Raw genomic sequence first — 14899 nt, forward strand, 5'->3', positions numbered from 1 at the left:
GCTGAAGAGTGAAGTTTTAATGAATGTTTTAATGAAGTTAAAACATTTTGAATTTAAACACTCAAAATCAATTTAAAACGTAGTTTTGTTGGGTCTCAGTTGTTTAGAAGTTTTCGCTTATTCCTAAAATGTGTTTATTGGAATTGAAAACATCAGGGAATATGAGGGTATTCTAATCCAAGACAATATTTTTCTGTTAGATTCGTTTTCAGGTAGTCTCTCTGCAGCCTCGAAGCATCTGTCAGTCATCAGATGGAAACAGGCCTCGACCCCTGTGATGTGTGGCATCAGTGCGAGATCAATGATCAAGCCACAGACAGTGTAGTACCATCACATTCTCAACTTTATTAAGGAGGAAGGGTCATATTTATACAAGATAAAGCAGAATCATCCAGAATGCCCAGGCCATCCAATCATAATAATGAAAGATCAACCCCATATGGCATATTAAGAAATAATAACAAGTAATAAGAGAGAGTAAGAGAGGTCAGATATTCATATGTGTGTGTGTCTTGACTCTATCGGCATAGTCCTTGTTTTGTCTAGGTGTGCCCATGATGTGCACATAACAAAACTGAAAGAAGGTGCACAAGTCTTACACAAGAATAGTCAAATGTGAAGCCTAAGAAAGAAGAAACTATTATAATTATCTTGTGAAAAAGAAATGGGGCTCTCATGACGCACTGTAATTATATGAGAAACATAATTTCCCTAATGTTTCACTATATTAGCAAGGACATTTTGTGCCTCACGTGTAAAACCAAAGATACAGCATATTTTATTTAACCCTGAACCGAAACTGGGAAAACTTCTCTGCCTAAAATAACACTTTGTAGGCTACATTAATGTGCTTAAATGGATATAATTTTGAGCGTGCTTAAACTGCGTCTGCTTCAACCCACAACGGCTCTTTTAAGAGCTATTTTAACACTGAGCGAGGGGATTTCTAATGTAACGCTGAAAATAACGAATATAAAACAGGAGATTTATCGAGCTGCAGCGCACACACACACACACACACACACACACACGGCTCAGGAAGGAAGTGAAGGCGAACCATAGCTCTATATGGTTTAGAGAGGGTCTTATTAGACTAAAAATACATGATCTGATTATTTATTGACATTCAATTTAAACAATGTAGTTAACTAATGAAACATAGCTTTTTTTTCTTTTTTTTTATAATTTGTTATTGTAGGCTATTATGAGATAACATTCACTTCATGTTAATTTTGCAACAAATACTTAAAGACAGTATGGATATTTGATGCCAAATTTGTTTAAAAACGTTTTTGATGCCAAAACTTTTTAATTTTAAATTCTAAATAAATATTAAATTTCCAATATTCATTATTTTTTACATTTACTCACCCTCAAGTAGTTTTGACTAAATCTGTATGATTTTCTCCACACACACACACACACACACACACACACACACACACACACACACACACACACACACACACACACACACACACACACATATTTGAAATAAAAATGTTACCAAACCGTTTATGGTCCTGTGACCACCCTGAATTTAGTCGGGTCACAGGGATATTGGATTGTTTGTATATATTTATTTCTTTCTTTCTTTTATTACCTACACATGTCTATTTCAGTTTACTTGTATGTATATATAAGTTTTATTATTGTAGTGAGTTTACATTGGGCAGCTCAGCTGCATCTTCCGAATTCTGGTTGACAGTTGAGAGAGTGGAGTTGCCGTGACGATTGTGGTGCATCCTCAGACAACAAAGAGGACCTTTAAGCAACCACTAACTATTGTCTCTCTCTCTCTCTCATTTATTGTTATGGTTAGTTATTAAATTCATTAATTTTCATATCAAATGTTTATTTACATGTTTTAATGTCATATATATATATATATATATATATATATATATATATATATATATATATATATATCATATACATATATGCTTTTGTCATAAAGAAGTTCATTCGTGTATACTTACGAGTTCAGCCAGTTGTGTGAATTAGGCTAGAGCATGTCTGTACATATGGTTAAGGTTTCTTGATTTATTTATTTACTTATTTATTGTGATTTGATTTAAGTATCTATATGTTATATGTATTTCAATGTATTTATGAATCCTGTGATTCAAAGTGTATTAATGACTCTGAAGTACAATGTTGATTAAAAGACAACAAAGAGGACCTTTAAGCAACCACTAACTAGTGTCTCTCTCTCTCTCTCTCTCTCTCTCTCTCTCTCTCTCTCTCTCATTTATTGTTAAGTTTTTAAACTGCTTACAGTCCTCCCGACTGCCGGGACCTGTGACAGTCCCATTGACTTTTTTCATACTATGGAAGTCAATGGGACCAGCAACTGTTTGGTTACCAACATTATTATAAATAGCTTGTTTTGTGTTCAACAGAAGAAAGAAATTCATACATGTTTAGTCAGAACAACTTGAGGGTGAGTAAATGATGACAAAATTAAAATGTTGGGTGAATATGAAGAAACATGAACTAACAATGAGCAATAGGGCTTGGGCGTCGTGACGTCATACTTGGCGTGGCAGCCATGTTGATGGCCTCGCGAATGCAAACATACAGCAAGTCGAACGAGGAGAAGCAGAGTTGGGAGAAATAAAAAAGATGTTAAAATCCCGAAAAGGATGTGGAATTTACCGGGATACGTTAGGGAAACCAGGGACCAGTAGGTGGACAAATTTTCTTGTAAAATATCCCGTATTTTAATACCTTACTCTCTCATAACATTAATGTTAGCCCTTCCATCGGACCTGTCAGTCTCTGTAACGTTACTATTGTCCTGTTGCTACCCCCTTGCCCTTCCAGCGAAACAGATGTTTTCAAAGCATCGTTTTGCTTACTTGAAGGCAACCTTAGCGTGATATTGGCCTTTTTAAGATAACAGCGTGGTTGTTGTGAGAGCACGATTTCACGCCAATTTGTAAGCAAAGTCACGTTAGATCTAGCTTAACAACTCGCTTAGTTAATGCTGCAGTTTTGTAGTACGAATTTTTGCTGTCAGCAGAGGGATAGCAACAGAAAGATGAATGTTGAAATTTTCATTTTTCGGGATATTTTATAGGAAAATACTAAAACGGGAAGACGGCGGGAAAAGAGCTCAAATGCGTGAGAAACCCGGAAAAAACGGGAGGGTTGACAGCTACTAACTACACTTTTTTGCCGATTTTGTCCACATAACGTTACTGGTCCCTGGCTTCCCTATTTAACATATCCCCGTAAATTCCACATCCTTTTCGGGACTTTAATATCTTTTTTCTTTATTTTCTTTCTCCCAACTCTGCTTCTCCTCGTTCGACTTGCTGTATGTTTACATTCGCGAGGCCATCAACATGGCCGCCACGCCAAGTATGACGTCATGACGCCCAAGCCCTATACTTCTACAACATTTATTAATCTTAGTTAATCTCAACATTTACTAATACATTTTAAGATCAAAATGTTTATGTGGTAACATTACAGTTTTTTCCAACTGCTTACACACAAAATCTTTTCATGTCACACGATTTTTGAAACCTCTCACTCAAAGTGCAAAACTACATACCAAATCTCCAAAACCATAAGCTATTTCCTCAGCCTTTTTTCAAAACACTACACACAATTCTCTACCTAAAACACAAAAATCTAACAGGAAGTGACTTGCTTTCCTTTTCCAAACACAACCAATCAAAATGCTACACTTATTCACCAGGGGCACGTTCAAGTTCAAAACGGTGCGCAACGTTTTGCTGCGGTTTCCGGGTTGAACGTCATGTTTCCTGGAAACGGCGTGCACCGGTGTGCAACGGGGTTTGAGATGCGTTTTCTCTTGTTTGGTGGGTGTGTCAGAACTGCAGTCCAATCAGCAGCAACATGTATATAAAGCACACGGTATTAAAGTGAACTCGCACAATGGGTTCAAGGAAAGTCATTAATGTCTTTCGATGCAGCTCGGAATACACAACAACTGAGGATATTAGAAGACATGTTTGTTTTATTGTAAAAAATATAGGTTATCAACATAATGATGTAGTTGCTCATATTTTTAGCTTCATTGCAAGTGTATGACATTTGGTATAGAAATAAACAATGGTAATTAAGTGCTTTTCCTAAAAAGGAGAAAGAAAACACAGGGTAGGCCTATTAAAACAGTATGAACTACAAATAAAGTCAGTATGTGAGGCTAAATAGATGCGCTTTAGTCTGAATTAGGTAAGATGTGTGCTTCCATTTCAGTTTCAGCAATCCCTTCACTCGATTGGGATGTTCTCTTTTGTTCTGGGCGGCAAGTGCAGTAACTGTAACATCGGGCATATTTTGTAGTATTAAACACATATTTATACCGACTTCATCAGGCTCCGAAAATTCTTCACAAAGAACACAAAGAATGGCCTTCTCAGCTGCCATAGTGGCAACTCTTGCGTCATCAGAACAGTGTGTTCAACGCATCACCGTTTCTGTTTAAAAAACGTTGTGCAACGTTTTGTCTGGGCTGAACGCAGCCCAGGTCACACACACACTGTGCAAATTTTTATATTAATCAACCAATCCAATAATAATAATAACAAAAACTATGGGCTAATAAAACGAAATAATAAAAAACGGCTATGGGCTGACAGCGAAGCAAAAGAGGCGGAGCGAGCCAGCCAGGAGTCGAACCTAGAATCTTCTGATCCGTAGTCAGACGCGTTATCCATTGCGCCACTGGCCCACCGATCGGGCACCCTTGAGCGTACACGGGACCTGTTGGTGTTCGACTGGGCAGAGGCCTGTCATGACATCTACTTTTTCTCATGCCATTAACAGGCCTGGAGCCAACGTCAGGAAGGGGTCCGATGAGGGGCCTGCTGTAAAAACCTTGGAGATGGAGGCCTCACATGTTGGGGATCTCGGTTGTTTTGTTTTCATGGCAAGTTGTGGTGTTGTTAGGATATTCCTACAGAGCCTGTGACAGTTTCTCAGCGGAAGAACTGGGATCCAGGGTGAGAGACGTCTCCTCTCCTGGAGGAAAATACAAGCCTTAGTGGTCTTGCTGGAAAATCTGGTAGAGGCCCACAGCCGGGCTTGAGGGGAAGGAGTCAACAGACCTTCCCTGGTGGTCTAGTGGTTAGGATTCGGCGCTCTCACCGCCGCGGCCCGGGTTCGATTCCCGGTCAGGGAATTAGCTTTTGCCCTCCAGCGGCGGTCGTGATCGCAAAATGCCGCACTACAAACTCAAGCGTGACGGCCTCGTCGAGAAGCACGGCCAAGGAAAGGTTTGCGTGTGAAAAAGACCTCCTTCGAGCCGGAGTCGAACCAGCGACCTAAGGATTGCCAACTTGCCACCTACAGTCCTCCGCTCTACCAGCTGAGCTATCGAAGGCACACCGGTCGGGCACAGAACCTCAACCCATCAGGTTGCTGAAGCTCCGCCTCTGGCTAAAAGTGCCATTGGCACAGAGAGACTTGCTGGCTGTCTCGATAAGTGAAGCAAAGACAACCCTAACCAGGTTTTAGCAAGGCCTCCAGAAGGTCACAACCTAAAGCAGGTTGCTGTCAAACGTAGTCGGCAGGATTCAAACCTGCGCGGGGAGACCCCAATGGATTTCTAGTCCATCGCCTTAACCACTCGGCCACGACTACATGGGACATTTTGAATGCAGTGTTACATTTTGAAGGAGATGTGAGGCATTTTGCATTTTGTGTGTGCAGTTTGGGGAATTGTGTGTAGAGTTTTGAAAAAAGGAGACATTGTTTTTTCCCTCATAGTTTTGAAAACGTAAAGCAGTTGGAAAAAACTGTAATACACTGAACTAACATGAATATAAACATTTTCATTGACAAAGGCTAATAAAATATATTGTTCATTGTTAATTCATTTAGTTTTAATGCATTAACTAATGTAAACAAATTAAACCTTATTGTAATGTTTCCAAGACATTTCAACAAACAATAATAGAACAAAAAATTAAGTCAGTTCTGGTAGGTCACGTTAGTCAAGCTCTCACCAGTGACTCTCAGCTGATCCACGTCTACCTGTCCTATAGGAATACGACACCTATCACTGTATACACAGAGATGGGCATAAATACATGGAAATGTATTTAAAATACAAATACAAAATACTGTGTGGAAAAATGTATTTAAATACAAATACAGTATTTTGTATTTTGAAAATACACAAAATACATGTGACATTGGCCATCCAGTGCAGGTATAGGTCACAGTGAATGAAGAAACTACATAGGCCTACTGACTTTTCATTCCTAACAACATCTCTTTCTTTCTTTCTTTCTTTCTTTCTTTCTTTCTTTCTTTCTTTCTTTCTTTCTTTCGTTCGTTCGTTCGTTCGTTCGTTCGTTCGTTCTTTCTTTCTGGCAATTACAAATCAACAAATGCAAAATAGCAGCCATTTATATACTTATTTCTAGTTACAATGTAGTCTATTACTTGTAGTGAACACTATTAAAAAATTCATACTGTATGTAAAACTGTGGGAACCTTCATTGCTATCTAGCAAAGCATATGGATGGGCGATATGACCAAAATCTCAATTTTACTTCACAGTAACAATATCATGGTTTCACAATTCTCACTTCCACAGAATAAACTGAATTTCAAACTCTTTTTTTTTTTTTTTTTTTTTTTTTTTTTTTTTTGCAGGTAGTCCAATGCTTTTAAAGTAATTTTATGTTTATGTAAAGTTTATTTGTTTCTATAAGTTTATTAAAATTAGAAAGTGTATCAAAAATTTAAAATTAGAATTAATTTAGATTCATTTGACACTATTTACCCCTTTTTTGTTATTAAATTTTATATAAAAAGTTCCATCAATTCACACTTTATATCATTGCTATGATATGTAGTGTCATATCACCCAGCCCTAATATGCAGTAATGCTTTAAACACATTTGACAAGCTAGTTGATAAAAACAGCACCTCCCTGGCCAATTCCTCTGAGGAAGGACCTCCTTTCTCAGAGACGGGGCACCCTATGGCACCCTCGTCCCGATCTTGGAACCTCCATGTGTGGCTCCTGGATGGGACGAGGCAGATTTGAGTACCCTACCACCAGCAGTGGTGGCTACCATCACTTCCACTAGAGCATCGTCCATGAGACATGCCTATGCGGTGAAGTGGAACCTCTTCGTCAACTGGTGTTCTTCCCAATGTGAAGACCCCACAAAATGCCCGACCAGTGTTGTTCTTTCCTTCCTGCAGCAAGGGTTGGAGCGAAGGCTGTCTCCCTCCACCCTGAAAGTGTATGTTGCCGCTATTGCCGCACATCACGATGCAGTTGATGGTAAGTCTCTGGGAAAGCACGACCTGATCATCAGGTTCCTGAGAGGAGCGAGGAGACTGAATCCTCCTCGCCCTCCTCTCGTTCCCTCTTGGGACCTCTCAGTGGTTTTAACTGTCCTGCAGAGTGCTCCCTTTGAGCCTCTGCAATCAGTGGAGCTTAAGTTCCTGTCAATTAAGACAGCACTCCTGGTTGCATTGGCCTCTATCAAGAGGGTAGGGGACCTGCAGGCATTTTCGGTTGACGAAGCGTGCCTGGAATTCGGGCCGGCCTACTCTCACGTGATCCTGAGACCCCGGCCTGGATACGTGCCCAAGGTTCCCCCCACACCCTTTTGAGACCAGGTGGTGAACCTGCAAGCACTGCCCTTGGAGGAGGCAGACCCAGCCTTGGCACTGCTCTGTCCAGTACGCGCCCTCCGTGCTTATGTAGACAGAACGCAGTGTTTCAGGACCTCAGACCAGCTCCTCTTGGGCTCTAGCGCATGGCGCCTTGCTAACAGACATCTGCAGAGCTGCAGGCTGGGTGACACCTAACACATTCGCGAGATTCTACAATCTCCGAGTGGAGCCAGTTTCTTCTCATGTACTCGCTTCAACCAGCCGGTACTAGATTCTGCTCAGGTGGACAGTGGACATTCTCACCTTATTCCAAAAAAAAAAAAAATCGCTGATCCAATACTGAGCTAGTGAATGTCTGAACTAGTTGATGCACAAAATCTATACCCTGATAAAGAGGTTGACTGGCAAAAAGTATTTTATGTATTTTGAAAATACAAAAATACTCAACTTAAATGTATTTAAATATAAATTACATTAGATTTTTTAGAAAAGCTTTAAAATACAAAATACAAAATAGTATTTTGTATCATCAGAATAAATTCTCGAATCATGTTGTACTTTAAATTCTTGAATTAATGATATCTGCATTCATTCATGCTCCCTGCTCTTATCCATGCTAGGCTGTCCTGACAGAATTATACACAAGTTCAATTGTAATAGGAGAATCAACCAAAATGAGGATTTTCAACTCCAACGTGAAGTCTGTTCAATCAAGAAAGCCATCACCCAGCAGATAGGGAGGAGAAAGTGGGGCTGGATTGGACACACATTACGCAAATCAATGAGTAATGTGACATGCCAGTCCCTCTCTTGGAACCCTCAAGGAAGAAGAAAGAGAGGACAGCCCAAGAACAGCTGGAGGTGAGACACTGAGACAGAGCTGAAGAGGAGTGGTATCACCTGGACTCAAATAGAAAAGACAGCCCAAGGCCATGCCCGCTGGAGAATTGTTGTCGATGGCCTATGCTCCAGGAGGAGCGATGGGCCTAAGTAAATAAGTACAATTGTAATAGGCTATATAATAATAATAATAATAAATAGGACATTTATCAACTTAACACTCTTGAAAAGAACAGTTTACTTTTCAGTTTGCATTCTTATAAAAAAAGACTCTATGTCTTCTCTAACTGAATAGGAAATGTAACACGGAAGTATCCTTTTCACAGCCAATTTCATGTGTCTGATTATTGGGAGTTCCTTCATTAGAAAATGGAAAATAAATAATATAAAAAACCTTGGCTGTAGTTTGCTGGCCATGTGTTTTGGATGTTTTCTGTCCTGTAACACATGGTGTGGTTGATTTAGGCTATTGGTTGAGATGTAGTGTGAGCTGGAGGGAAATAAGGAGATAGGCTTTCAGAGAAAACTCCAAAGTTCGAGAATTAGTGGCCATCATTTCCTAATATTTGAAAAGTCATGCTTTAAGACGGAAATATATAAAGAAAACATTAAATATCAACTGCAAAAATAGCATGAAATCCATGCAATTACTTGAGCTGAATTCAGTTCTTCTGGATTTAGTCAGTTTCTTCATGTAATCACAGACTTGATGATGGTGAGATCAGATCATACCGGCTGTTTTACAAACATCTCACTGGATTATAACAATTAATGGCAAAAGGAATGTTTGGAAGTGTAAACTGATATTTCCCACTGACACACGTAGCAAAAGATATAAATAACTGGCAAAATATGATTATGATATATCATAAAGTTGAAACGGTATCAAACCAAGTGTCCGAGGTCAATGCAGGTTATAAAGCTACAATGTTCATATGACTTGGTTCAAATGTTCTGTGTTTCATGGTGCTGGACATTCAGACTTTGCGGAAAGTAGTATATTATTCAGTAAAATAAGCAATAAGCTGCTAATAACAATCGTCATTAATTGAACATTAACAACGTTATGGGAGGGTATGAGCTTTGTACGGAGGGAAAACATACGGAAAGCTTTAGTTTCTGCTCTGACAGCCGCAAGAACGTGTGTTAGAAATCAGGAATGGTGATTTTCCATCTTCAAACCAAACTTGGGTCTCCAGCCGATGAAGTTTAAATCCCATTTGGCTAGAGCACTTCTCATAATGTCTATGCATTAGGTCAGTAGGCGGAGAGTAGATGGTCTTTTCTGTGGCTGTTCGAACACATTCGACCACATGAGCGTTTACACTGGGAAAGCAATTCGGTCAAATGCGTTTTGTACCTCTGGAAGTGGTGGAAAGTGGACAAGCTCAAATCATTTTATACCCCGTTTGCACCTGTATTTAGCGTCGGCCATGTGATCCGAACGACCGAAACATATATTAACTCCAGGAGAAAAAAGGACCTTAGACATTTCATACTTTTTACCTTAATAGAGCATCATGGGAGATACAGCTCATGAAATCTATCAAACTATATCAAATATAAGAAAATCAAAATAAAGAAAAACTCATTTGACTATGTTTTACTCAAGTCCAGATGATATAAAAAGTAACATGAAATGATGTTTTGCTGATTATTTTCCACTACTGATTAAGAGTTCAAATGTATGCAGTCAGTAAAGTTGTGAAAGAGTATCAAACATGATCCTGCATTTTAGCATAGCAGTTTTAATACAGTAATTTTGTATGTGTCACCATTGTTTGTGTTTAAGGAAAAGAATACTTAAATGATACATGTACAAACACAAACAGGCATAAACAGAAGATATAACAGATGTGCCACTCTGTCTTTACTTTAATATTGTGATACGACGTCTTCATTCACTCTGGTGAGTTTGTTGAAAATCACTTTTAATTATAAACCAGTTACTACTGTAAAATATATGATCTTTGTGAGATACATTTCACAATTTTTTATACGAAACAAAGGTCAGGGTTGGTATTAAATCACATGTGCTCTAGCTATATTTTGAGGGAGGTGTGTGTCATGTGACACGGCGCTGGTTTCTGTCAGGTCCTGTAAGCGAATGTATAAGGCTTCCTTGTAACACACAGAATATCGTAATCAAAGTGAAACATGTCTGGAAGAGGCAAAGGTGGTAAAGGACTCGGGAAAGGAGGCGCTAAGCGTCACCGTAAAGTTTTGCGCGATAACATCCAGGGAATCACCAAACCCGCCATTCGTCGTCTGGCTCGCCGCGGCGGCGTCAAGCGCATCTCCGGTCTGATCTATGAGGAGACCCGCGGAGTGTTGAAGGTGTTCCTGGAGAACGTGATCCGCGATGCCGTCACCTACACCGAGCACGCCAAGAGAAAGACCGTCACCGCCATGGATGTTGTGTACGCGCTGAAGAGACAGGGACGCACCCTGTACGGCTTCGGCGGATAAACACCTGAAACCAGGAGAAACCACACAAACCCTACGGCTCTTTTAAGAGCCACACACTCCGCCACATAAAGAGTCAATGTTTTAACCATGTCAATCATAGAATCAAGTATAGAATGTTTTGTTAACTGAATCCAGGATGAACTTCACCAAATAACGTTTCACAGCAATAAATCGAGACTGTATCAACATATTTGTGTTCTTTAACGGCTAACACCTAAAAATTGCAACATTAGTGTTATTAGTGCAACACATGCTAATCACTTGAACGAATTTTATTTTATGAAGTTAACAAAAAAGCGATTAGATCAAAATAGTACTACAGTCAGCATAAGTGAGGATGTAGAAAATGTTACACAAATTGTCAAATGAGCTTTTGCTTTTTTCCCCGTCATTTAAACATTTCAACAATAGTTTCACGACCACCCACGGTTTGTTTGTTTTTCTCCACACTTTTTTTTCTCTCCCAAACTCCTTCAATGGATTTAATTTATAAGGGGTTTTAAAATTACTCGATGGTGCAAAATATTGGAACCACTTATTTAAAAATAAAAAAATAAAGAATAAAAGAGCGGGAAATGAAACAACGGGGAATCTTGGGGAGTTGTGGGCGGGACTATTATTTATCCACCTGTGATTGGCCCTCGTGATGCTTTGAGTTGTCCAATGAAGTACGAGTTTATGGTTTTGGCCTATGAAAACAGACAATCGGAGAATTCTCGTATCGCTTTGAAAATTAGCATAGGGCAGTGAATAAATACATCTGTATCACATTGAAGTGAACATTACTTTGTCATTCTTTTGATCTCGTATCATTATGCCTGAACCAGCAAAGTCCGCGCCCAAGAAGGGCTCAAAGAAGGCCGTCACCAAGACCGCGGGTAAGGGAGGAAAGAAGCGCAGAAAGTCCAGGAAGGAAAGCTATGCTATCTATGTGTACAAAGTCCTGAAGCAGGTTCACCCTGACACCGGCATTTCCTCCAAGGCGATGGGCATCATGAACTCTTTCGTCAACGACATCTTCGAGCGCATCGCCGGTGAGTCGTCTCGCCTCGCGCACTACAACAAGCGCTCCACCATCACCTCTAGAGAGATCCAGACCGCCGTGCGTCTGCTGCTGCCCGGAGAGCTGGCCAAACACGCCGTGTCCGAGGGCACAAAGGCCGTCACCAAATACACCAGCTCGAAGTGAGGCGTGCCTGACTTCAACTACCCCAAAGGCTCTTTTAAGAGCCACTCATCTTCTCAGATAAAGAGCTTTTTGTGTTTTTTATTCATTTATTTTATTTATCTTTTAAAATCTACAACCTTTAATTCTATGAGAATTTCGATGAATCTGTTAATATAAACACTGACAACACTGTCTAAGCTTTTTGATGACATTGAGGCTGAGCACGTTTCATAACCCTAATCCAAAAATTTGAAAGTAAGGATTTGTCTTTGTCTTCCTTGCTCTTTGTACAAATTTATAGAGCATTTGTTTCCAGAAAATAAACACTTACAAAAAAAAATAAAAAAATTACATCACGAATATAGAGATACTTTAGTTATTATTGAATAATAACTTGAGATACAACATTGAACGAGTTATTATTTAGATGAGCAATGACTGTGCTAATGCCAGTGTCTTATTAAATTTACATGCTAAAATAAGTTATGAGCTCTAGCTGTTTATTTGAACTAAAATAGTTAAGAGGGCCACCACTCCCTTTATAAGTGAATTGTTTAAAAAAAACATAAGAATATAGACCTTTCTCACAATAACCGGAAATACGTAATCGTTGTGGAAGCGGAGTTCCTGTCAAGCGTCAACACACCAGAAAAACATAAACCCGGGCAAGTTTAAAATGGATCAAAGAGTCTACACAAGTTCATTAACAGATTTGCCAAATATTACATTTGCTGATGTGACAAGACTTGTGGAGGAAAACTCCGTCACAAAAAGAAAAAACTAAATAAAGGGTACAAATTTTTCCACAAGGAATTTGTCCATAAATATCAAGGTAAGTAGAGAGCGAGGCTAACTGTTACTGAACTGTTAACTAAAATGACACATCATTAGCGTGTCCACTTAGACAATGTATTTATAGTGCAGATGATATACATAGTTCCCACAGGCCAATTAATGTCACGTGACCTCCCCGGAGACGCCATCTTTGAGGGCATAAGCTGCTGTGTTTACAAAGTTTTACAAGCAAATTTTGAAGATTTCTTCCTATTTATAATGTTACGGAAATCATGAAGAGACAAAGTGACAGAGATTATAAAGACACTCTATTAACACAAGACAGAGAGAGGTACAATGTGACAATTTCAATTGATCCGTATGTGCTAAACTGAGCACTGATTTTGCAGCTTTGGCTCAGATACTGTATTATCCATGTGTACCATTATCTGGTATTGGCTAGGAGTTTTAACACATGTAAGCAATTCCGAGCCTGGAAATATGTGCATGAATATGAATATACACGGTATGAAAATAAATAAAACTCGCGTGCAAATTAATGTAACAGTTAATGCGGAACTACTTTATACGCGGGTTCTTTAGGGACATAATCTGAGATTGCAAGGCTGGAATGTGTGTGTGTGCGTCAGTCTGTGTCTGTGTGTGTGAGTGAGAGAGAGAGTCGCGGGCGCGGGCGCGATCGAACAGTGGAAACAATGTTGTTTTTGTATGTTTTTAATACCTCGTCATTTTGTACATACAGCACATCATTCAAACTGCAAAGTGTTAACTTATATTTGTGTACACTCGCAATAAAACACAACAAATTCTTGCGTGTTTTGAGGGAGTTTCTTTCCTGTTTATCCTCGCCAGCCATAACCTCCATCGTTGTTCTGACAAAAGCTTCGTCTTGTCACATTCATGAAGTCTAATATACTGTAAAATCCAAATTTAACTGAACCTCCGGCACGATTTGAACATCCATTGACCCAGCAGGAGATGACCATTTTCACTTTTTATCACGAAATTAACTCGTTTCAGCTTCTTCGTCTAATGTTCTGCCCACAGCATGCCCACAGAAATGGTGCCGGGTTGGCAAATGCCCGTATGTTGTGACGTCATGTGGGAACTATGTATAGACTACCTTACTAAAACATTATAGTCTGCTTTTAATGAAACATTATGGTACCAATTACCTTCAATTACTGCCTATGGTTGTCCAAGTGAACGTCTTGTGTGTAGCAACAATAATGTTAGCCGAATGCTATCATCAACAGTTAACATTTTTGTCTGGTAATGTCTGTGTTTATGTGCGTATTTTTGCATGTCAGTATCAAATGTAGCATACGGGCAGGTTTTTGTGAGGGCTAGATGCTACCCATCTCAGAGGAAAAACGAGGAACCTCACAAACTAGAGGTTTGACTAATGAGTGCAAAAGTTCCCTGTTCGTATGGTGGCAAGTTCGGCAACCTGTGCTTCTTACTGCTGTTGCAGTACTGTTCACTCGCTGCGGTTGCAGCTCTTTCTAGTGAGTTTCTGCACAATTACAAGTATAGAAACGTTCTCACACACACTCTCGTTTGTTATTGTAGCCTTATTGGCCACAGGAGTGCTGTTTTTTATATTGTTTTGATTAGTGACAGAAGGTGATTTCCAGCATAAGTCTGTAAATCTACCTTAATTATGTGCAGGAGCTTTGACTCAACTCTTTCTCTTCCATCTCATTCCATAATTTATAAATCTCTACTGCTATTTCAACTCTTTCCATAAACTGTTACTTCCGTTTACTGCTGACAGTGATGTACTGTTATGAACAGTGATGCCATGTACGCCATTCTAATTTGTATTTCCCTATGTGTTTTTTTTCTTTGTGTGTGTGTATGTGTGTATAGATATCACTTGCCGCTGACAATGGACGTCTGATGGCCTATTCCTGCAGCTGCGTAGCCGGAAAAGGTTTCTGCAACCACATTGTGGCCCTCCTATATCAGACAGCACATTATTTGCAGCTTGGTGAGAAGACTGTTCTT

The 14899-nt window shown here is 39.5% G+C and overlaps 2 protein-coding genes across 2 annotated transcripts; both read left to right on the forward strand.

Moving 5' to 3' along the window:
• Positions 1-10614: 10614 nt before the first annotated feature.
• LOC311070691 (histone H4) lies at positions 10615-10931 on the forward strand (the record flags this gene model as incomplete). Its single annotated transcript, XM_084094698.1, has 1 exon — positions 10615-10931. One exon carries the CDS (start codon positions 10615-10617, stop codon positions 10924-10926), a length of 312 nt encoding a protein of 103 aa, XP_083950824.1. The 3' UTR covers positions 10927-10931.
• An 809-nt stretch (positions 10932-11740) lies between these two features.
• LOC311070681 (histone H2B) lies at positions 11741-12613 on the forward strand (the record flags this gene model as incomplete). The annotated part of the gene is made up of 1 exon (XM_084094688.1): positions 11741-12613. One exon carries the CDS (start codon positions 11741-11743, stop codon positions 12113-12115), a length of 375 nt encoding a protein of 124 aa, XP_083950814.1. The 3' UTR covers positions 12116-12613.
• Positions 12614-14899: the final 2286 nt, after the last annotated feature.

The sequence above is a fragment of the Abramis brama genome, assembly GCF_963993115.1.
Source record: "Abramis brama genome assembly, chromosome: 20".
In the NCBI taxonomy this organism is placed as follows: Eukaryota; Metazoa; Chordata; class Actinopteri; order Cypriniformes; family Leuciscidae; genus Abramis; species Abramis brama.